This window comes from Lagenorhynchus albirostris, chromosome 10 (genome assembly GCF_949774975.1).
Source record: "Lagenorhynchus albirostris chromosome 10, mLagAlb1.1, whole genome shotgun sequence".
Taxonomy (NCBI): Eukaryota; Metazoa; Chordata; class Mammalia; order Artiodactyla; family Delphinidae; genus Lagenorhynchus; species Lagenorhynchus albirostris.
The window spans coordinates 59731531-59755922 of NC_083104.1; the positions used below are offsets into that span (position 1 = coordinate 59731531).

Here is a 24392-nt window from a genome sequence, read left to right on the forward strand (position 1 = left end):
GTAGAGTAAAATCTTATCTGATCTTAGCCTCGATTTCATCTAGCCTCCAGCTTAAATGGTTACTATCCACTTCATATGATTCACAACTACTCTATGAAAGTAAGATTGACCCTGAAACTAAAAATTAAGAACACTGGTAAAGAAATTAGCTTAAGATATAGATATATATATAGATATATATAGATATATATATAATTCAACATTTTTAATCCAAGTATTTAAAAAACAAAAAATTTTTCATCTTTAATGAATAAATATATTGCCCTAAATGCTATGAAAGCTGAAATTACAATCACTATTCCACGAAGACTACTTTATTTTGTGGCACCTCTGCTGTTCTGGATGAAACTGACTTCACCCTCAGCTCTAAGGGTAGGTCTGAACTGGCCTGAACCAATCAGCATAATCCCATCCTGCTTGCTATAATCCTTGATTCAGGGATAAACACATGACCTGAGTTGGTCCAATCAACATAAAACCAAAATGCTATTATTCTCTTTCCCTCTGGACCATGTGGTATGTGGATGTGAAGCCTGGAACCACTGCAGCCATTTTGCTACCATAAGGGAAGCTCCCCAAGGTCAAAGCTGATACAGAGAGAACACAGCCAAGAGAACCACAGAGAAAGAGAGTCAGAGCCTGCCAGGCCTAAAGCCCACCAAGCTCTGGATTTTGTCAGTTATATGTCACATACACTCTTTCATGTTCAAGCTATTCTGAGGCAAGTGTTCTATTACCTGCAACTAAAAAGAAATGTCACTTATCATTCTGAGGCACAAAAAAGATAGGAGTTTGGGAGTAACATATACACACTACTACAGTATATAAAATAGATAGCCAACAAGGACCTACTGTATAGCACAGGGAACTATACTCAATATTTTGTAATAACTTAAAAGGGGAAAAGAATCTGAAAAAGAATATATATACATATTTATATGTATATAAATATATATAAAACTGAATCACTGTGCTATACACCTGAAACTAACACAACATTGTAAATTAACTATACTTCAATTAAAAAAATAATTTAAAATATATATATACATATATAAAAGATAAGAAACTGAAGCTTCAAAAGAAGTAGTAAACTTGCCTTAAATTGAATAGCTGAAAAAAAAAAGAGAGTAAGGCCATAGGTTTAGGAGCAGAATGGACTCCTCTTATCCTCAAGGGTCAGGATGCTGGAGTTTTTACAAGAGGAATTTTCAAACACGATGCTGGCTAGGGCAACTCCTCCTGACCCGGCCAGCCCCTAGCTCTGAGGGCATGAATACCAAGAAATGGCTCTTGTGACTGTGCCTGCTGAAGGAGCTGAACTAAAGAGCTGTAAGGACCACGGCTGAGCCTCCCTCCACCAACAGAAATGAATGCCAGACCCTCAGCAACATCACTGTGGAGTATGAGGCTGCAGGGAAAACGATGCCCATTCTTCTCTCCAGTGGAAAAAAACTACCCTGGGCTGCAGGAAACACAACCCCTCTGGTAAAATAATGAGAGCTTCATGTTTCCCTTCTGTGAAAACAGTAGCCAGGACCAACCACAAGAATGAGCAAGCGTCTGGGGATTCTGAGGCTCTTACACAGAGAGGAATCTCGAAAATATGTTCTCAAGAAAATGTGGCAGGGCTGAGGGTACTATCTGTGAAGTATCAAAGAATTATAACTTGCCCTTCTCTTCCCAGCTTGCCTTTCTGTTGCCAGCACAGAGCAGTAGCACAGCAGCTGGGTGGCTACAGGCACAGCAGTGAGGAAGGACTGGGGGTGGAGGCAGAGGCCTGGACCCATCGAGGCAGTGGCAGGGGCTGGCATAGAGGTGGTGAGCAGCAAAGATAGCAGTGCGGTTGGCAGATCTACCTACAGCAAATTATTTTTGACTGAGCAAATAGGAAACCATATTGAGGATAATAGGTGCTGTGTTTCTCACTGCCAGAGACAGTATTTAAAAAGAGCTCCAAGATGCTGAATTAGAACGGAAAGTATCATTATGAACCCATGATTTTACCATATATACACACAGAGAGATATGGAAACATTTACAGATGTGTATATATGTACATGTGGGAGTGTGTGTGTATTTTTTTTTTCTGTCCCCAGGTAGGGTCTCATTTTCTTCAATTACAAAAATGAAGGGCTACACTAGAGTTATCCTGAATCCCTTCCAGCATTAGAATGTTGGCAAACACAAAAATGCCCATCTTTCTGCAATCTTCCTAAACCTACCAAAAATAATACTTCAGAAAGACATGTCACGAGAGTTAGAAATTAGATATTCAACAGGGGAAAGCAGAATTATCAATTATATCTACCACACAACACACACCATGAAGTCACACCTTATAAATGTTCACTCTCCAGGTGTTGTTAGCGTTCAGAAAAATTGTCACCTTAGCAAATAATTTCTCTTAATGCTAGAAAGACATAACATGAACATCATTCTGCTTTAAAAGGGGGGCAAGGAAGACTATCATTGACAAAACGCTACACTCTAAGTTATTTCACTTCCACTTTGCCCTAGAGATGGAATTTTAAATATTTAAAAACCAGAACACATAACATGCATAGAGAAGCCATTAGAACTAAAGCAATTAGAACTGTGAAATATTAATTTTAGCTTTTGCTTCCTATAACCTTAATAAATGCATCAATCAAAATGTTAACTTTTCTGCTAAAACTAAAGTACAAAATGCCCTTGTAAAATCAGCACGTGTCTATGAACTCTTTTGCCCTGTTTCACAACTTTGCCTCTCCCACAAGTAACCGAAACCATAAATATTTAGACACCATAATACCAGGATTCTTACTCCACTCAATGATTCTTTCAGGAAACATATATTTGTAAGTTGGTGCCTACCACGTGATTAGACAGGATTACATATGGTCACCACCCTTAACATCAATAAATGTACTTTAATGGATTGTCAGGGTCACCCAAAGTTTTAAAATATATGAATAATGTAACCAAAATTCAATTTAAATTAACTTTTACTAGCACCAGCAAGTAAAAGTACTGCACCAACAGCAGAACCGAAATGATACCACCAGGATTAAATGAGATGACAGGGAATTCCCTGGCGGCCCAGTAGTTGGGACTCCACGCTTTCCCTGCTAAGGGCATGGGTTCGATGGCTGATCGGGGAACTAAGATACTGCAAGCCTCGGTGCGGCCCCCACCAAAAAAAAAAGATGACAAAAGTGGGCGAGGTGCTACACCAAGTGTGCCCTGGAGAAAAGAAATGCTTCCTGATCGTGACTCTCCAGCCCTCTGAGTACTTCCATGTACTACTTTGCATGGCTTTTTACCTCTTTAGTATCTTCATCTCTGACCCCTTCCTTCTAAACTCCTGCAGCACTTATTTCCATTAATCACTCATTAAATATTGTGTGTATCATTCCTTGTGTTGTGAATTCTTTAAAAAATAATATTCAGTTTCTTCAGCTAGATCTTAAGCCCTTCAAGAGTACAGACTGTATATTGTCTTTTTTGTAGTTTAAATACCTTGTACAGTTAGTAAAATAATAAGGACAAAATAAGTATTAAGCCAAGATTATAGTTTTCTGAGCACTATATTTCACAATTATGCATACATTTAAAAGGCCACAGTCTTGGATCAACAGTAAAAAGCACAGATTTTAGTTCTCGTTCTTCCCAGAATAAGCCAGTGGAGTCACTCAGCCTCACTGGGCTTCAGTCTCCTCAACCACATGAAACCTCTTAAGTCCCGCCCGTTATAAGTGTCTAAGATTCTACATCACAGAGTTAATACAAAGTTTATTTAGTATTATTTTAGTGGCATTACATGGCCGTTTTTGACATTTTAACACTGATTTTATTTTAATTTTAATATTTATTTATTTATCTGTGCTGGGTCTTAGTTGCGGCATGAGGGATCTTTTTTTAGTTGCAGCATGCGGGATCTAGTTCCCTGACCCGGGATTGAACCTGGGCGCCCTGCACTGGGAGCGCAGAGTCCCAACCACTGGACCACCAGAGAAGTCCCTTAACACTTTTTTTAAACAATTTTTATTTCTTACAACTGGGTTGGGTCTCACAAATGAATCAAAATACAAAATGACTCAGTAAGTCAACTGCTCAAATGCTAACTGGATCATGTTCTACTAAGAGTTCATTCTAGGGCTTCCCTGGTGGCGCAGTGGTTGAGAGTCCGCCTGCCGATGCAGGGGACACGGGTTCGTGCCCCAGTCAGGGAAGATCCCACATGCCGCGGAGCGGCTGGGCCTGTGAGCCATGGTCGCTGAGCCTGCGCGTCCGGAGCCTGTGCTCTGCAACGGGAGAGGCCACAACAGTGAGAGGCCCGCGTACCGCAAAAAAAAAAAAAAAAAAAAAAAAAAAGAGTGCATTCTACTCAGCTGTGGAACAAACTCAGGCCCTAGAACATGAATGAGTTGACAACAGCTAAGCTTATCCACTGGGTTTTAGAGGAGCATCAACATTACAGACCAGGAGAAAAGGAAAAAAGTTGTTTCTTCTATAACATGAGATGTGTTTGATTTTTTACATCAAACACTGTGAAAGTAAAAATTTCTTACCTAATCCATCTTCTTTTTTCCTACACTTTCCCCCTTCGTTTTCTTGTAATAAAAGCAAACATCATGTCCCTTCTTTTTTTTTTTTTTCCTTTTCTTCATATCAGAAAAAAGGTATACAAACTTGTGAAACATCTGGGCCCATGTTTTTAATATCAAACGGGGAGGTAAATGGCATACCAAGCAAATGGACCTAATGCAACTCATTGTTTACTCTGGATTAAACTTCCAGGATGAGAGAAGGAGCTTGTGAACTTGCAGATATTTATCCAAATGAGATGCAAAAACTGTCTGTCTGGTGGAACAGATAGCCACAAAGGTTGATGTCTCTGATGGGCATTAACCGATTTTCTATCTAACCCAGAAGGATTTCTCTGTTAAATTACCTATATATGCCTGATGTCTCAAATGTTCTTTGAACCAGCCATAACATCTTACTGATTTCCTCATTAATTTCATGAGTTAAATAAAATCTCTCACACAGATTCATTTTATATTTACCTGAGACTGATGATTTTACCTCTTTGAAAATTATCCATTAACACGTGTAAAACCAGAAACCTATCATAATTCTGTAGGGAAGTATGACAGGTCTATTTACATAACCACTGTTCCTTAGATCGCTTAGATTAAACAAAATACTGATGAAAATCAAAACCTTTTACATACTATCATATATTATTACTTCCCTTATAGGAGTCCTTATTTTCAGTGTGCAAAAACAAACAAACAAAAAAACCAATTTTTTTTAATGTAATGGTTTATTTTCTCCCATTTGGTTTACTGCAATTGTTCTGGTAAGCTCAGAAGCGAGAAAGAAAAAGATACTGACCATTAAGTTTGGCAGAATGAACAATTCATAGCCAAGACAGCTACCGCTCTGGCAGTGGGCAAAGGGTTCTCTTTGATGGGGCTTCTCTTTAAGTTACCCCTGAGAATGAAAGAGCACATAGAGATGTGAAAGCCCACACAGATATATGGGCTGATGAGCAATGGGACCTTTGCAGCTACAATCAGCACCACATTGCTGACTCATTAAATGACAAAACGCACTTGATTTCAGCAAAGAACAACCAGCCCCTGTAATTCCATCACTTTCACGGAGACACCACATCAGAGATGCAGACGTTTCCTGACGTCAGAGAGGCTCTAGTGCCACTTGTGCCAAACCAGCATCATTTCTGTTCTGAGACATTTATTCTGCACAAAAGTGCTATTAGAATTTTGCTGTCAGATGGCAAGAAAGAAGGTCTTACTTTATGACTTTTCTGCAGGCATCTCTATAGGGAAAAGATTTATACAGAGAGCTTCACAGAAAATTAACAAATACGGCTACTGGGAAGCAATTTAATTTGGTCAACAAATACGGTTACTGTACAGTCTTGTTAGTTGATGGAATCATTCGAAGTGCTGCCAGTCGAAAGTCAAACGTATTCCCTAAATGACAAGAGAGGTCACGAAGACGGATTAGTCAGAGTACTGGATACCCTGCAACCCAGAAAAAGCTCTTGAGTCCAGGGCATGGAGGAGTGGATGTCTGTGCTTCAAAATAAATCAACTGTCTGCAAACAACTACTTTTTCAAAAGAGAGAACTAAAGGGGAATATGATCCCAAACCAAGCACCAATCTCTAACTCCTTTTCTCACATTTCTCTCTTGTTGTCAGCTAATAATCAATACTCCAGCCTTGGCTGGAAGTTTGGCTTAGAATTTTCTCCTAAGATAAATACAATTTGAACTAGAAAAAGTAATGGAAAGCTATTTACCAGAATGTAAATTGTGGTTATTTCTATAATGATGGAATTTTAAGTAACTTTAATTTTCTTACTGGCATTTTTCTGTATTTTCTGAAATTTCCAAAGGGAACATGTATTACTCTAGTCATCAGGAAACAGATAGATATAGATATATATACATACACACACACACACGTGTATATATGTATATACATATATATACACACATTTATATATATATGCATATATATGTAATTTAAAATATTTTAAAATAAGCACTGATCATTCAAAAGTTTTCCACATTAAATAAGCCTGACTTTTAAATTGATAATCTAGTTATTAGCTTTAAAAAAAAAAAAGCTTCAAAAAATCCAACTATAATGTTTGATGCAACAGTGACTAAGTGATTTCTATCCTAAGATGCAGCATTTCCTTAAAAAGCTCAAAAGCAAGACGCAAGGTTCATTAACTTGGGGGAATCAACCTAGAGAGGCAGGACCACCACCACGCCCCCGCTCCCAGTGTTAGTATACATTTCTGCTCAAAGAAGCAAAGACTGTTAGACAGACTGTGTAAAATCCAAGTTTCAGAAACTGATTATTTTAAACTAAACGTCTCAAGGAACATTTAAATCTATTTCCTTCATGCTTGAGGTAGTATGACTTCTATGAACCAATATCCAGCCAGAATTAGGATGATTTCTAAAATAAGTTAAAAATATGCTCATATTCATCAAGCTCAAAGAGAGCTATAGCTGCAGGCCAGGCGTGGTAGGTGACTCCAGAGGCCAGCACCTCTTTACTGGAGTTTGAAGAGCCAGGAAAGCACTCCCCATGTCAATTTCAGCAACAATTTTCCTTCTCTTCATTTCCCTCCACACAGTCGTTGAGATCCAAGAGTGCCTGAACCTAGCCCAAACAATAACCCTTCCTTGAATAACTTTTAGTTTCAAAGCAGCAAAGCTTGTAAAACTGAACATTTCAACAGGAGAGACTTTGGTCACTGATACATTACCAACAAGAGAATTCTTTGGGGTTTTGGAAGAAATCTTAAAGAGCAAGTCATGTATTTGAAAAATAACTAATGGATTTTTAATTTATGCATTTAGGCAAAAGACTACATTTAAAATATTTCAAAACTGTAAAGAGACTTTCTGAAGTCTCTTGGTTCTTAAACCAATTTTTAAAATGCTGTTAGGAAAACATTTAACTTCTTTTAGTGACAAATACCATTTAAATAGGGAGTGGAATTAGAGAAGAATTTACAGTTGACCCTTGAACAACATGGGGGCACCAAACCACCACCCCCCGCCCCGAGTCAAAAATCTGCCTGTTAACTTTACATTTGGCCCTCCACATCAGGGGATCCGCATCCGTGGATTCAACCAGATACTGTAGTATTTATTGAAAAAATCCACATATAAATGGACCCACAAAGTTCAAACCCATATGGTTCAAAGGTCAACTGTATTTAAAAATCCTTCCCAAGGATCTTTGTTAGCAGCTAATGTACAGATCATCTCTCTTTCAATCACATTATCTCAAAACTCTACACTGAAAATGAATTCTAGGTCTTAACTCTCCCTTCCAAAAAATTTTGTGCACCTCTGTCACGCTACCTCTGCTAGGGAAAGTCTAAACAAAACACATAGGAGTCAACCAGATGAACACAGAGTAACTGAAGAAGACAAAGAGTGAATAAAATAACAATAGCATCCCAAAACCTCACCCCTAAGCAGAATAATAAAATGCCTAGTCTGCATAACTATTTTCTATAAAAACTGCAAAAACAAGAAACAGAGAATCCTAAAGTAGTATCACTTCCTTCCAGTTTCAAAACCAGTGCACACAACAATTTTTGTTAGGTATGTACACACCCGCAAGACTCCCAGAGCTCATGCAATTTACTTTAAATAAAAGGATCTATGAGGAAAATGTCCTGTTTTTATTCTTTCACACAAATTCTTGCTCAATAGTAAAATAAATGTTTACCACAACAACAAAAAAGGGTTAAACCTTCACATGAAAAGCACCACACAAATATATTGCATCACAGGCCCTCTGTCCGTCAACATTCAAGCCTAGGGCACAAGTCGAAAGCCCTAAGGGCTGGGGAAGCAGCAACCAATCTAAGGCAAGTCAGTCTATATTTCACCCATGAACATTCCCCAGCGGTCAGTCCTGCCAAGGGGAATCCAACTCATTACTGCTTATAAGTTCTGTGACTCCAAAAAAAGTTGAAAATCACGTTTTCTGAACACAAATGATAAACATTTAAAGAGGGATTTTTCTTTCTCATGATCAATGACATCTGTAGCTCACGAAGGGTGACAACTGACAAATCACATTATGCTCTGCAAGAGACCTAGGGACCTTATAAGGATTTATAAGATATGATGTGGTTTTTTCACACCTTTACTCATTCAAATCCTCTTCATCTGAAATAAAGCTGTCCCCACGGTTCTTAAAAATTACAACCTAGTCAATACCACTGTTGGCAAACTCAGAAAAAGCTCTGAAACCAAATATTAGCCTCCTCATTCTAACACACAAGAGAAGAGAGTGAATCCAAGGAAGAGACAAACATGAAAAGAGAAGATGGGAAAAGAACAAAAGGAGGAGACAGGAGAAGTATTTAAAACTTACAAGTTGAAATTAGACCCAATTTTATTAATGAAAAGAGGATGGCATAATTTTGCTAGAATCTGAATGTAATTTGCCAATTGCTGCCAAGAAGAATCAATCAGCAGCTCCAGAGAATTCTAAATTAAAAATGATCAGTCACCATACTCATGCAATATAAAAAAGCCCACTGATGGATTAAAAGATTAAATGCCCCAGAAGTGACATGGGTAATGTCTAGTCACACAAACATGGGAGCAGTGAAAGATCTCAAAGTCAGAACGGACCAAAAGTTTAATCAATCAGCATTAAGAAACTATTTAAAAGAAACCTCATGTGTGTTTCAAAAAATCAGCTTAATGATGTTACAGAAGTGCATTAAAATCTATAATGCAAATTAAATGTTGGAAGCCTGCCTGCCTAGAGCCCATGCTCTGCAACAAGAGAAGCCACCTCAATGAGAAGCCCGCGCACCACAACGAAGAGCAGCCCACGCTCCCAACGAAGAGAAAGCCCACGCGGAGCAACAAAGACACACCACAGACAAAAAACAAATAAAATTAAAAAGAGGGCTTCTCTGGTGGCGCAGTGGTTGAGAGTCCGCCTGTCGATGCAGGGGACATGGGTTCGTGCCCTGGTCCAGGAAGATCCCACATGCCATGGAGCGGCTGGGCCAGTGAGCCATGGCCGCTGAGCCTGCGCGTCCGGAGCCTGTGCTCCGCAACGGGAGAGGTCACAACAGTGAGAGGCCCGCGTACAGCAAAAAAAAAAAAAGAAAAAGAAAAAGGAACAGATTATCATGACAGGCTGTGAAACTGTCTTTCTTAGAGACTTTAAAAATAGAATAGTTTACACATGGGCCTCTCCAGAGTCAGGGGACACGGAAAAGGCCCTCCCAACATGCAGGTTCCCTGGCCACACCTGTAACCTTCCCACAGAGGCAAATCCTACAGCACTAGTCACTGAGTAACTCAGCATCTGCAATCATGGGGCAGGAGACCCAAGTCAGAAAAACCACCTCACCCTTCCTCTTCTGGGCCCAATTCTGAAGACCGTTACACAACAAACAACATGAGATAACGTACGGTTAGACTGTGATGCTTCCCTCTGTGGAGGGCTTAATGAAGGGAAGGAAAAGGAAAACTCATTTTGGGGGTTATACTAATGGAATGCTCCAGAAAAGTAAAGGAGTAGCAAATCTAGTATTTATTAAGATTGTTTAAGTATTAATCACCCCTGACTGACAAAGAAATACTGACTTGGTGAGGATCTTGAAGCTAAATTGGGAAGATCTATGGAGTCTGGAAATTTTTAAAGTAAACCAACAGTAAGCACTGTCTTGAAGTGAAGCAAAATGAGCAGGTCGATGGCCTCCATGTGGCAATAAAGAAGGCAGGAGCGTGGGACGAAGCCTGGAGACAGTCTAGCCACGCACATTACACCAGCTGCTAGAAGAAAGGGAGCCGAGCCTCCAAAGGTTCCTCACATCCTTCTTTAGAATTCTTAGAAGCAGAAGCCTACATTTCACAATGTTTGTCTCTTCCTTTAAGTATCTGTTTTCTGCTTAGTCTCCAAAGTTCCCTAGAAATTATCAGGCTGTCCTAACAGGGTCAGCTCAGTGCAAGCAGTTTATCTGGAGGTCAAGGGAAGGAGTAATCCAAGGGACTGGAGGGAGTCCCAGGCCAGGACAGCAAGAAAGAGGAAGAACGGTCCACAGTTCAGACCCCATGGCCTCCTGGATGGCCTTCCTCCACAGGCCCTGTGCAAAGCTCAGCAAATCCTAAGACACTGACAGAAATTCATTCTCCTCCAGAGTGCAGCCTCATGCCAAAAATACTAGAAAAGAGAACTCAATCGTTTGCATCTCAAATCACTTTGTCCCCAGATCCGGTTCGCAGACTTCAGTGTGCATAAGAATCACCTGGGGCCCATCCCAAGCGATCTTGATTCAGTAAGGTCAGAGCAGAGACCCAGGAATTTGACATATTAAAAGGCACACCACACTTTCAGAAGCTCAAGCTGTAGAGAAAAATATATAAATGGCAGAAAGCAGGCAACAGAAAGAAAAATTAAATCAAGTGTTTAAAAGAAGCATTTGCCTCAATTAATCTGTCACTCAATAATTAAATTTGATTGTACTGTACGGATAATCTTCATGTTACTTCAGAAATGCAGGTGCTTCGTTGGTTTTCAACTCTGATAACTCATAGGAATGGCATCATTTGACAGTTACTGTTGTTACAGAAAGAGCTAAGGGTTCAGGGAAAATTCCTGATTGCTTTACCTTCATCCAAGCACACTGCTTTCAATAACAGAGACTGCCCCCTTGTGACTGGAGAAGCTTCAATAAAGTATTATAAAAGCAAACCATACTGACAACAACATACAGTAAGCACTTACAATATGCAAAGCACTGTACTACGTGCTTTACATGTATGAAACCAACAACCCTATGAGGTAGGTCTTACTGCTGTCCCCATTTTACAAGGGAGCACAGAGAAGTTACTTGCCCACACAACTATTAAGCGGAAAAAGCAGGATTCAAACCCAAGTCTCTCCAGATATGCCACAAAACAGGCTCACTCAGGCTGTAAAGGAAAAATTAAAAATTGATTTCCAGTGACTTCCCTGGTGGTTCAGTGGTAAAGAGTTCGCCTTACAGTGCAGGGGACGTAGGTTCGATCCCTGGTCAGGGAACTAAGATCCCACATGCTGCAGGGCAACTAAGCCCGCCCTCCACAACTACTGAGCTCATGCACCCTGGAGCCTGCGCACCACAACTAGAGAAGAGAAAACCCGCATGCCAGAACTAAAGAGAAAACCCGCATGTTACAACTAGAGAGAAGCCCATGAGCTGCAGCGGAAGATCCCGCATGCCTCAACGAGGATCCTGCATGCCACAGCTAGGACCCGATGGAGCCAAAAATGAATAAATTAATATATAATAAATAAATCTTCAAAAAATAAAAAATAAATTTTGAAAAAAAATTTTGAGGGGAAAAATTGATTTCCAAATCATAAAACATAAGATAATTTGCTATAAACTGTGGAGCAAGAAAAATAAAATGTGAAAATAAATGGTTCCAACCACCTGCTCTGAGGGTCTTGTATAATTTAACTGTTAACATCTTAAAAGACACTGGTCTGTCACATTTATTCAATGATTAAAACTTCCAGCTGTTTAAGGTTATACATAATCACTAGTTAAGGTAAAGAAAGGATCCCCAAAGTTGCCAACATATGTGCCCTGCTCCCTTCAGTGTAAGTGACAGCTTAACTTTTTAACCAGAAAAGAGTTCTAGTCTTTCAACACAATTTAAAATAAAACAAACATTTATATGCATTTTTTGTGCTATCATTTAGCACTGGGGTCAGCAGTCTGATAGCAAATATTTTAGTCTTTGAAGCCCACACGATCTCTGTCACTATTCAAATTCTGCCACCAGAGCCACAGACAATACATAACAAATGGGCATGGCTGTGTTCCAATAAAACTTTATTTACAAAAATAAGCAGCTGGCTATATTTGGTCTGTGGCCCCATAGTGTGCCAACCCCTGAGTCAGCAAGCACTTAATGGTAGAAGAATTTAGGAAAAGCTGTATTTTTACTAGAATCTAAGAAAATTTCTTTCATGAAAGCAACTGTATAATCTACCACTCAAAATGTAAGCTTTTCTCATTTCTCATACTTTCAAGTTCATTTATGCCAAAAGTAGATGAACACAAAAAAGAAATCCCAAATGCCAGTATTCCATTCATCTTACTTAACTTTACAAAGGCTAAATTGGTGATAACATATTACTTGGAATAGGCTATATCCATATTAAGGGAGAAAATAAATGTTTTAATATCTTACAGTTCCTACGGTAAACCCACATCTACAAAGATACTTCAGTCTTGCTGCTTTTCAGCCACAACTACTCATACAATTCTATTATTTCAGGTCCAAAATAGACATAGAAATAAAAACCTACACACACACACACACACATATTTTTTAATCCTGACTTAAAAGAAAGTGCCCATGTTATGCTCAAAAGTGGAAGGAGAGAGTTGAGAGGAGCAAAACGCAGCTATCACAGCCAGGTCTGGGTCACAAGACCAACACACACTCAGCAGCTTTTATATGAAAACATCATTAAATGCATAGTGATCAAATACTAGGCTTCTCTCTCAAAACAAACAGCTCAAGTTTTCTGTAACAGTGTATGTCAAGACAGTCTACTCACTAACGACTGAAACAGGCAGAGCCCCAGGAAGCACATTCAGCCTGTGAGCGGTGGCTCATGGTTGCTGTATAAAGTGGAGAAGGATGGTCTGGCTCTGTGAATGCTTCTCCAAGTGTGGCCCACAGCACCGCAGGTACAAGCACAGTAACTGACCAGTTTCCACCTGGACACATTAGAGAAGGGAGCCGGGGCAAAGAGGAGAAGCATCCAATCCAGAGGACAGGGAGGTGAAGAGGCCAAAGGAAGGCTGCCTCTGTGTGTACCTACATTTGCATGTGTGCATTTGCATGTGGTTATGTGTGTGTGCGAACACAGGAGCATTCACTCTGAAACCTGTCCCTAAAACTGCCATCTACAAAATCCATAACATTATGACTACTAAGTGAGAAAGTGGTCTGATTTGAAACAGTTTATCTTCAAAACATGCAAAAGCTTTTCTGTTTTGATTCTGCAACCAGTCCCATTAAAGCTAGGATATGCTTATTTGAAGAAAATGCCTGAAGTCAACAGAGGATACATTTTTACATTATTCATTATCCAAATAATCTTCAAAACCTACATTATGGGATTTAATTACATGTATTACTCCTTTAGTCTAACTTGCTTCTCTTGCTTTTCAAGATGTGAGAAACTCACGTCAAAAGCTAACAGTTCATATAAAATTGCTTTGGTTTTACCACTACTTATTTATAGACTCAGACCTCAATCCAGTGTCTTCAGGACTCTAGTATAGTTTCCCAGCTACTTACCAACTAACCCGTATAACTCTACCAGCAAATGGGTGAAGGGGTAGAATCAGCTCATCGATTACCTTCATGAATAACATTCATGCACTTTAACAGTCTCCAGCAAGATGGATTTCTCCTTCAAGCACTAAGTTGTCTTATCACAACACAAAGCACAGCACCAAGGACAGACCTGAAGTGCAGAACTCAATTCAAAGGGCTACTTCATTGTGGCTGAACTAACAACTCACCAGCCTCTAGAGTGCCCCACGTCCCCTAATGTCAAATGATCTCCATCCCCATCCTCAAGGTCAACTTTCTGGCCCTGACTCCAGGCTTGCAATGCTCTACATGTGAACTAAAATCAAAAACAACTTATTCACCAAAGAGGACAGTGATGGCAAGTAACTGAAAAGATACTAAACGTCATTAGCCATTACAGAAAGGCAGATTAAAGCCATGATGAGAAACAAGTACACATCCAATAGAATGGCAATGATAAAAAAATACTGCCAATACCAAGTGCTGCTAAGAATGCAGAGCAACTGGACTCTCACACATTGCCAGTGGAAATGCAAAATGGTTGAGCTACTCTGGAAACGTGCTAGGCAGTTTCTTATAAAGTTAAACATACACTTACCACATGACCCAAGAATCTTATTCCTGCGTGTTTAGAGAAATAAACACGTACATTCTGCCAAAAACCTATACATGAGTATTCACAGCAGCTCTATTCAGAAAGGCCAAAAACTAGAAGCAACCCAAATGTCCTTGAACAAGTGAGTGTATAAATAAGCTGTGGAACATCCACACAGTGGAATTCTACTCAGCAATTAAAGGAAAGAACAGCTGATACACTAGTAGATGGAGAATTACGTTGAATTTTTAAAAATCTTAAAAGGTTATAGACTCTGTGTGTATTAGTTTTTCTAGGAATGCTATAAAAAAATACCACAGACTGAGTGGCTTAAACAACAGAAATCAATTTTCTCACAGTTTTGGAGACTAAAAACTCAAGATCAAGGTTAGCAGGGCTGGTTCTGAGGCCTCTCCTGGCCGCGTGCCCTCTCTGTCTTCACAGGGTCTTTTCTCTGAGTGCATGCACCCCAGGTGTGTCTTTGTGTGCCCAAATTTTCTCTTCTTATAAGGACAACGGTCAGATTGGATTAGGGCCCATACAAATAGTCTCACTTTAACACAGTCACCCCTTTAACGGCCCTGTATCCAAAAACAGTCATATCCCAAGGTACTGAATGCTAGGGTTTCAACATGTGAATTCTGGGGAGACACAATAAAGCCTATAATGGTATGCTTCCATTTATATAACATTCCCCATATGACAAAATTGTAGTGATAGAGAGCATATCAGTGGTTGCCAGGGTTGGAGGAAGGGTATTACTATCAAGGAGTAGCATGAGAAAATTTCTTAAGCCTGATGGAAAAGTTCTGCATCCTGACTGCAGTGGTTACAAGTATCAATGCATGTGGTAAAACTTCACAGAACACAAACATACACACATACAAAGAGTACACATAAAAACCAGTGAAATCTGAAAAAAGGTCTGTAGTTTAGTTGATAATAGTACTGTGGTTACGTCAGGTGTTATCTTTGGGGACAGTTAAGTGAGGAGTACAGCAGAAACTCTCTGCACTATTTTTGCAACTTTTATGAGTCTAAAACCATTCCTAAATAAAATGTTTAAAAGTAAATATTCATAGCTACTAGACTCTCGGGGGGAGGCCTGGAGAACCATGCTTAGTGGCTGTACTGCCAAGTTCATGCCCTCCCTCCACACACCCCAAAAGAAACAACTGTGACATCAGGCTGTACCCCCCGCCCCGAACACTCGAGTCCCACCACAGTAGTATGGGTATGCTGTCAAGGAGCTGAGAAAACCTGGAGAGGGAGCCCTAGTAGAAAAAATTTGAGAATCAATGTTTTAGGCAAATATTATTAATGGTTTTATTATTTCTTTCTTCAAAATACCTTTACATGAGAACTCCATTAATTTACCTTGAAATATATAGTCCAGGATTTTAAGACCAATTTCACACCAATTTCTGTTTGTTAATTTTATTCTCCCTAGATTTAATTTTAGAAACAATGAAGCAAGGTAGAGAGGGAAAGTAAACAACTTTAAGTCTTGGTATTGATTCATATTCAATTACTGGAGAGTAATTGATTACATGTCAGCAATATGACAATGACAAATTTAACACATCTGTTGTGTGTATAATTTTTTTAAGAAAACCACTTCCAGGGTATAAATAATCCTTGATTTTAAAAAATGTATATCCATTCCAATTGTCTAAAATTAAGCCACATACTTAATAAGTGGCTTTTTTTAAGTTAGTTTTTAATCTAGCTTCTCTACTGTCTAGATGTAGCCACAGAACTCTGAGTCCCCTTAAGAAACAATCACTATTTGAGTTTTCCATACAAATTTAAATTAATTGAAACAGCTTGAAATTTGCAGTTAATCTGCAAAGTTTCATTTATGAGGTTCAAATTTATAGTATTCTTATTTCAAGAAAAAGCAGCATTACAATACACAAACCATATGTAAAAGATCCAGGAATTCTGACTTCTGATCTTACAATTTTCTACCATTTGAGTAAGTAGTCCTAACACGGCTCTTAATTCATCATCCTTAAGAATTCATACAATACAGCTTAATTTCATTTATAAATAAACCACAAACCCAAAAATGATTATGACTGCAATACAGACAACAGTGATATAAATTCAGTAAGGCTAAGACTTGATACAGTTAAAATACAATTGAAAAGTTTTTGGTTTAAAGCAATCTAACAGTTCTTGACATACCCATTCCCCAAATCACCTTGAATACTTATGAAATGTGGAAAATAAAGCTTGTAACAAAATTAAGACTGAAAGAATCTGAGAGGAAACAAAACAAACTACTTCATTATTTAAGCCAATTTGTGCCAGGGATACAGAAGTCCATCTCATTTTGTAGATGATTCAGTTCTAACCCAGGAGAAGGGAACTCTTTTCAGATAGACAGAACATGGCTGAGCCACAATTTCAATCAGGTTCTCCAGCTTACTATAGGTCACATACACAATGCAGAGAGCCACTGTTTTATACTATGTTAGGAATGAAATGAAATAGGATTCTATTGTAGTTTTTGATATAACAAAGACCTGGCTATTTTTCTTTTTCAAGAATCTTGCAGTATTACATTTCTGAAAATTTTACACATTTCTAAGTTTGCCAAGGACAAACCTCAGGTACAAAAACAAAAGCAAATCTATATCAGAATGTATTGATCTACTGACTTGTTGGTGGACATTTGGGTTGTTTCTAGTTTGGAGCTATCAATATTATGTATAAAACTGCTATGAATATTCATGAACAAGACTATGTACACATATGGCTTGCTTTCTTTTGGGTAAATATCTAGGAGTGAGATTGCAGCATCATACAGTAAGTATATGTTTAACTTTATAAGAAACTGCCAAGTTACTTTGCAAAGTAGCTGCACCATTCTACACCCCCAAAAGGAATGCATGAGAATACAATTTGATCACCAATACTTGGCGTGAACGTTTTTTTAATTTTAGCCATTCTAGAGGGTGTGCAGTTGTTTCTCACTTTGGCTTTAATTTCCACTTCCTTGTATGACACATGATGCTGAGGATCTTTTTCACATACTTATAGGCCATTAATATATATGTCTTTGTAAAATGCCTGTTCAAATCTTTTCCCCATTTCAGTATATTCACATGATGGAATATTACTCAGCAATAAAGAGGAATAAAACACAACAAATGATGAACCATGGAGGCATCTTGCTGAGCAAAAGTAATGAGACACAAAAGGATACATACTATATGACCCCACGCATATAAAATCCTAAAACAGGTAAAATTAATCAATAACATTCAAAATCAGTGGTTGCTTGTGGCAGAGAACCGGAAAGAATTACTACAAAGAGCACAAGGGCACTTTCTGGGAAGATGGAAATGTTCTATACTGTGTTTAGGGTAGTAGTTACATAGTGTATACTTTTGCCAAATGTTAGAGACTTGTATAGTTTAAATGTATGACTTTCATTATATGTAAATTATATCCTAGTAAATACTACATGAGCTACTTTACATATCTTCAAACCTCACACTTGAATTTTAATGTTTGTGTGAAAAGAAGTGCTGACTCAGCTGTCTACAATACATAAGTTTTAAAACTCCTTCATAACATAAAACTGATATCTGACTCTGAAGCCTAGGTACAGAGTCCATTCTGGGCACAAAAAGGTTTATATCTGACTAAAAGACCCTGTCATTCTGAATTTCCATCTATTTTAAAACACTTCAACTGACCACTGGAGAGAAAATGAATTAATAAGAAGGTACACTATTTTTGAAAAGCATGATTTACTATTGTTTCTGCCACTCTGTCTGTCCGATCCTTGGCCTCCTGAAAGCACCTTGGAGTTGTATTCCTAAATGACCCTCTTCGTTACCCGGACTATTAACAACTTCTAGCTTCTGAGAATTATCTGGTCTTTAAAGAGACCATTAAACTTATGTTGACCACATGTTTCACATGCTCAAAGGAGATTTCCAGTCTTTTGAGTCGAATGTCTAATGTTATTATAAATTAGACCACACGATGAAACATTTAAAATAATTCCATGAAAAAAAATGTGTTTAGAATCCAAATCAAATGAACAAATATTATTTGCTCAAAAAGGAAAGGAAATAAAAATATAATTTAAATATAAAATCAGACCAAAACAACTAGATACAGTACATACTTTATGTCAGAAAAGTTTGAAAAGTCAAAACTATTCCTAAGTATAATTCTATAGTTACCTACTTAACCAAGAAAAAAATGTTTTATGTATGTCTGTTTGTTCGTTCATTCATTCATTCATTATTCCTCTACCTCGTGCTTGAGGGAACACCATTCAAGCGTTTTTTTTTTTAGTTATCTGAATAGCATTTGTTTGTAAATATATAAAAGATCCAAACAGACTCCTGTTAGCTCATTTCATAATAATATAGTTTAGTTGTCTCAAATTATACTGTCTGCATCAAGATTAATAATAACTTTTTCATAAAGACTGCTGATGAAAAAAGTATTTTAGCATCAGGTGAAGTAACATAAGTGAGAAATGCACGTTCCAATCTCTTCTAATTTGAATTATCCAACTTGATAGCTTTTTTAATGTATTATTCTGCATAAATAAGATCCCCTTAAATTATAGACCAGAATTACTGTGTAAGCATTTCTTTGATTTAATGGTAATTTAATCTCCTTAATATAAGAGTTTCCCAAATTTGATAGAGTCTTTTAGTGAAGCTATTGCAAAGATCTCTACCCTTGATCTGCTATTTACCAATTACTTTACAAGTTTAAATACCTTTATTTTAGCACTTTCTCAGGTTATCTTCCGGAGTCAGGCAATTGCTCATAACTTTTGCATCTGTTCTCATATAATTAACTAAATATATAAAATCCGGTTGTTTTTCTCTGGCCAGACTTCCAATTTTGTTTAATCTCTCCTTTGATGCAGCTTAAAAAACTTTTACTATCCTCATTAATAAGGTATATTACTTCAAGCACTCACTGTAAGACGTCTTTGTGACAAACAAGTATTTGTGTTGGTCTTTTAGTTAAACTCCAGAGAGCTAACCTGAGTAAATAAACAGTGAAAAGAATCTCTACTTTCTGGGAGTATCTAATGTTTAAATTAAATCCATGTTTTGTTTGTTTTGTTTTTCTCGTAATTTACTGAAATAAATGTGCTTTTTCACAATCCATGCTGGCTAAAACACACCCATCTCTACCTCTGCATCCATCCACCCACAGCTGGCCTCATAGACAAAGATTTCTGGTCAGCCCAAAGTCAAAACACAAGAATGCTACTCCTAGGAAATAAGGTATTAAAAAGCAAATGCTCAGTACATAGTTTGAATAGAACTGATGGGGCTTCAATCAAGCCCAAACTTTGTGGGATACACACACACCCCCATGTGCACCCACAGGCATGCCTACGGCACACACACACACAGGCACACACAAGAAGGACCTCCAAACAGAGCCAAAATGTCTAAGTCCACCTTCAGACACAGACTCTTCAAGCTCCTGCACTAACCGGTTGACTGTCTGGCTTGTGGGACCATTACTGAACTAACCTGCACCCTTCCCCACAGTGAGCACTGCTCCAGGAGCTACTCCACGACAGCCCTGGTCCTTCAGCACTAAACTGTTCATTCAGGCAACGTGAAGCTTCCCCTGGCTTTGCACGTACCAAGCTTAGTTTGCTCCTTCACCATAATTATCTCAAAAGGACTTAGGCCCTATATCTTTAACTTAAATCCTACAGCCCAGTGACTGTGGATATCTTACCAGACCCAATTCTGCTGCCCTCAGGTTTCCCGACTTCACCACAGCCTCACCCACTACATTCACATTGTTCCAAATGTCAAGGTTCCTACCCTCAACCCCATTCAGGACAACAGGGTCTAATGTAAAGTTTGTGTTGTCTCATATTTGGCACTGGGGACTTTTAGATTTCTTCCGTGTTAACCATCAACATATTGATCCTGCTTAATTTTATATATTATCAACTGCAGCATTTCTCAGCTCACTGGCCTAAAATGAAGTTTATATACATGCTTATTTGAATAATGATGAACTATGTGAAAATACATAAAAGTCTATTAAAATATGTTCCTAAACCTAGAACTTTTCAGACAAAAAAAGAATATATATACATATATATAATAAATATAAATTGTCAGAATACCTCAAAACCTCAGTACAACACTAATGAAGAAATGAAAATAAGCTTTCTGATAGGCTAACAAGTCAACTTCAAAGTGAAAAAGGCAAAGGACATGAGGCTTTTATTGTGTTGCTTAATTACTACCTTACTATACTAACCTTGTGTGTTCATATTATAAAAATCATCCATTTGTGTTACAAGGAGTAACTCTGGGCTAACACTGTAAACAGGACCTGAAGTGAATCCCAAGTGACAAGCTCCTCACTAATCATCATTTTGCAACATTCATGCTTCAACATGGTCCTTTAGCTCATTGTTTAAAATTTCAAGTAAATGGAGCATCCCAAAGATTCACTGCCAAGAAACTGTTTTTCCAACACTTCTTAGCTTTGACATGCTTGCCAATTTATTCTGAAAGGTCACAGTGTAAACAGAGCTCTGCTGCATCTAGGAAAAAAACCTGTTTAGCATAAAATGCTGTCATTTGTAGACTAGCAATACACTACAGGGAAATCCCATCAAGAAAAAATGTAAATGGTATTACTGCCACTGAATTCTGACATATGAGTTCTAATAAAATGATTTAAAAGTTTTGTGGGGTTTTTTTTGGTATAGCAACTTGGTGTCTAAGTAAAATTCTGGAGGCTTCCCTGGTGGCGCAGTGGTTGAGAGTCCGCCTGCCGATGCAGGGGACACAGGTTGGTGCCCCGGTCTGGGAAGATCCCACATGCCGTGGAGCGGCTGGGCCCGTGAGCCATGGCTACTGAGCCTGCGCGTCCGGAGCCTGTGCTCCGCAACGGGAGAGGCCACAACAGTGAGAGGCCCGCGTACCGCAAAAAAAAAAAATTCTGTATTTCAGTAGTTACCAAACTCAATACAGCTACTGACAAAAAACATTTTAAAAATATTTAATTTTTAGACATGTGAATTATCTTATAAACATCTCTGTCAGAATAATTTATTAAAATAAGACAGATATCAGGGTAGGAATTCAAAACCCCTAGCAGACCTCCATTCTTCACCAGATGCCACCCAGGTGCAAGTCAGCCTTGCCGGGCCTCACCTCCTTCATCTTGGGGACGGGGCAGGAGTTAACTCTACCACCATGTATGCTGCCTAGGATCAGGTCACAGACAAAACCAATAACTAAAAGATACTTTAAGCTTTCATGTACATAAAGGAATAATTTATAGGAGGGTTTAGATTCTGAACTAGACGACCACTGAAGAATCCTTAAAGTTCTATGATATGTAATTATATTCAGATCATCTTCCACAAATTAAGAACAATTCATTTTAAAACACTGCACAAAAATAATGACAGAACATATAAATATATCTTTATTTTAAGAAACACTTTTTGAATTTAGTGTCTTCTATTTGATGACATGAATTAAGGCAAAAAATAGGATCCTATAAATTTAAACTGTATGTCTGATGAAATACCGTAGCTCAAATTACAATGCAAGATACATTTTTAAGACTGGTACAAATCAAGATCCAGTCTTGTTGATAATAAACCTTTGTAAGTGAAGTTTGGCATCTTGGTATCTTTCATATTGCTCTAGTATCATATCTATTCTAGATGATTATTTTGAATCCAGAATTCAAGGAGCACAGACTTTCATTTTCAGTAGATAATTCTATCAGAATATCAAACATAAAGAGACAGCTCTTTAAAATAGAGAAAATGAAAATATAAAAAGACAGCACTTCAAAATGCAGAAAAAATGAAAATCTTGAACCGCAGAGGTTCTAACCAACCACAGCAGTCAAGCCTCTCATTCAATAATAATGAAGTCACTGTTCATGAGGATGGGGAAAAACTAGAATAAAAGGAAGAAAAGGGCTTCCCTGGTGGCGCAGTGGTTGAGAGTCCGCCTGCCGATGCAGGGGACATGAGTTCGTGCCCCAGTCCGGGAAGATCCCACATACCGCAGAGCGGCTGGGCCCGTGAGCCATGGCCGCTGAGCCTCCGCGTGCGGAGCCTGTGCTCCGCAACGGGAGAAGCCACAGCAGTGAGAGGCCCGCATATCACCAAAAAAAAAGGAAGAAAAGACAGAATGCAAATAGCTATCATTGAATAGTCTGGCAGAAATATAGAGCGAGGTCAAACAGTTAACAATGATCACTGTAATACAAGAGAACACCTAACATTCATGATAAAAACACAGATGTCACAAACATTTAAGTTCTCTAACATTTGTTTACAGCTTACATAATAATGTTCAATGAACACTAAAATCGTAAAGCAGAATATTTTCCCAAATTTTCCGCACTAGAGAGCTGTTGTCTCATTAAAACAAAAGGATATGATACATCGGTGCAATGACTCAGATGAACTTATTAATAACCTGATTAAAAAAACTCCTGATAAAAAACTGTTAAGGACAAAGATATGGGTTGTTCCCTAGCTTCATAGTTTATTTTATGATTTAGATTCCAAATCTGTCTAACAATATCTGACCAGAATCTCCACTTAACCTCTATTGTTCCAGATATTACCTCAGTCCTTCGCTCTGCTACTGTAAGGTTTTATTCTATTTTCCATGACTTTCTCCAAAGTCACAAAAATACCGAAGGCCTCTCCTCTATCTTTACGCCCTTCGTAGGAGCTGGTTCCTACCTGCTCCTGGGAGCTCTCTACCTCCCTTCAGCTTCCCAACAGCATACCCACTGAGCTCCCTTCCATCCTTCCAGAACACTTCTTTCCAGGCTTCTTCATGCTCTCTTTCCCCAATCTTCCCCACAAGTATGAACACTCCCCAAGGCCTGCCCTCAACCCTCCTCTCCTCATTCCATGTTGCTCTCATCCAACTTCAACAGAGCCTTGAAAGAACCGTGAGTTGAATAAATCACTTGTATCACCTATCGCTTTTCTGAATGTTAGAACTGCATTTCCAGTTACATGCCAGATATCTCCAAAAATGAGTAATTCTATTGGAACCTCAAACTAAACATATCCAAAACTAAAATCACTGTTTCATACACTCAATAGCCAAACAGACCAATTATCAACACAGTTGTTTTCCATTTCTGTTCCAACTCACCCCCAAAAAGCAATCTGAAATGAGTCCTGGTGGATGTGGAAGTTAATCCCTAGCCAGCTTCACTCCTACTCAGCAGCAGGTACTGACTGGCTGACCCCACACACTCAGCTGCAGCCAGTTACTAGGTGGACTCTGATGAAGCCTTGTCTTCATTTGCTGCCTTATCTCCTAGGTAAGCCAGGCCCAGCCATGGCCCTTAGTTGAACACAAAAGAAGCTGACCCTGGCTGATTAGCAGAAAAGGAGTTTAAGAGATTACTGGGCATCTCACAAAATCATTGGGAAGATGAAGAAATACGGTCAAAGTTAAGCTTCCAGGAACAAAGTCCCAACCATGTCACAATACAGGAGTGATTAGAAAATGGCCATCACTGCAATCGACCACTGGGAAGTCCCTGCTGCCACCCCCCACCTCCACCAGCACAAGTGGAAGCTCTCTGCAGAATCTGCTTCTTCAGTTCTAACCGAAGTCTCATTGGAAGTGAGTCTAACAGGTTAAGTCTAAGTCATATGCCTATAAATCTGGCTACAAAAGAGGATGAAAATTTGAGTACAGCTTTCCATATTGGCAAGACTGACTCCTACATTAGCAAGGCTAGATCTATATTGGGAAAACTTGCCCAAATATAAAAAGACTATTCAAAAAGTGAGGTTAAATATAAACGCAAATACTACTATATCCCACCTGTCCTTCCTGCCCCTGCCTCCAGGCCCACAAGGG

General features: G+C 38.7%; 1 protein-coding gene across 4 annotated transcripts in view; it reads right to left on the bottom strand.

Annotated features, from left to right (window-relative positions):
- Positions 1-24392, bottom strand: part of PRIM2 (DNA primase subunit 2) — a 285580-nt gene that overhangs the window by 170554 nt on the left and 90634 nt on the right. Inside the window, exon 8 of one of the 4 annotated variants that reach the window (XM_060164103.1) lies at positions 5461-5481. The exons of 1 other annotated variant lie outside the window; for it this stretch is intronic. In XM_060164103.1, coding sequence (XP_060020086.1) covers positions 5476-5481 — 6 coding nt within the window. In that variant the 3' untranslated portion in view covers positions 5461-5475. 2 more of the 4 variants (XM_060164100.1, XM_060164101.1) reach the window with 2 other exon arrangements.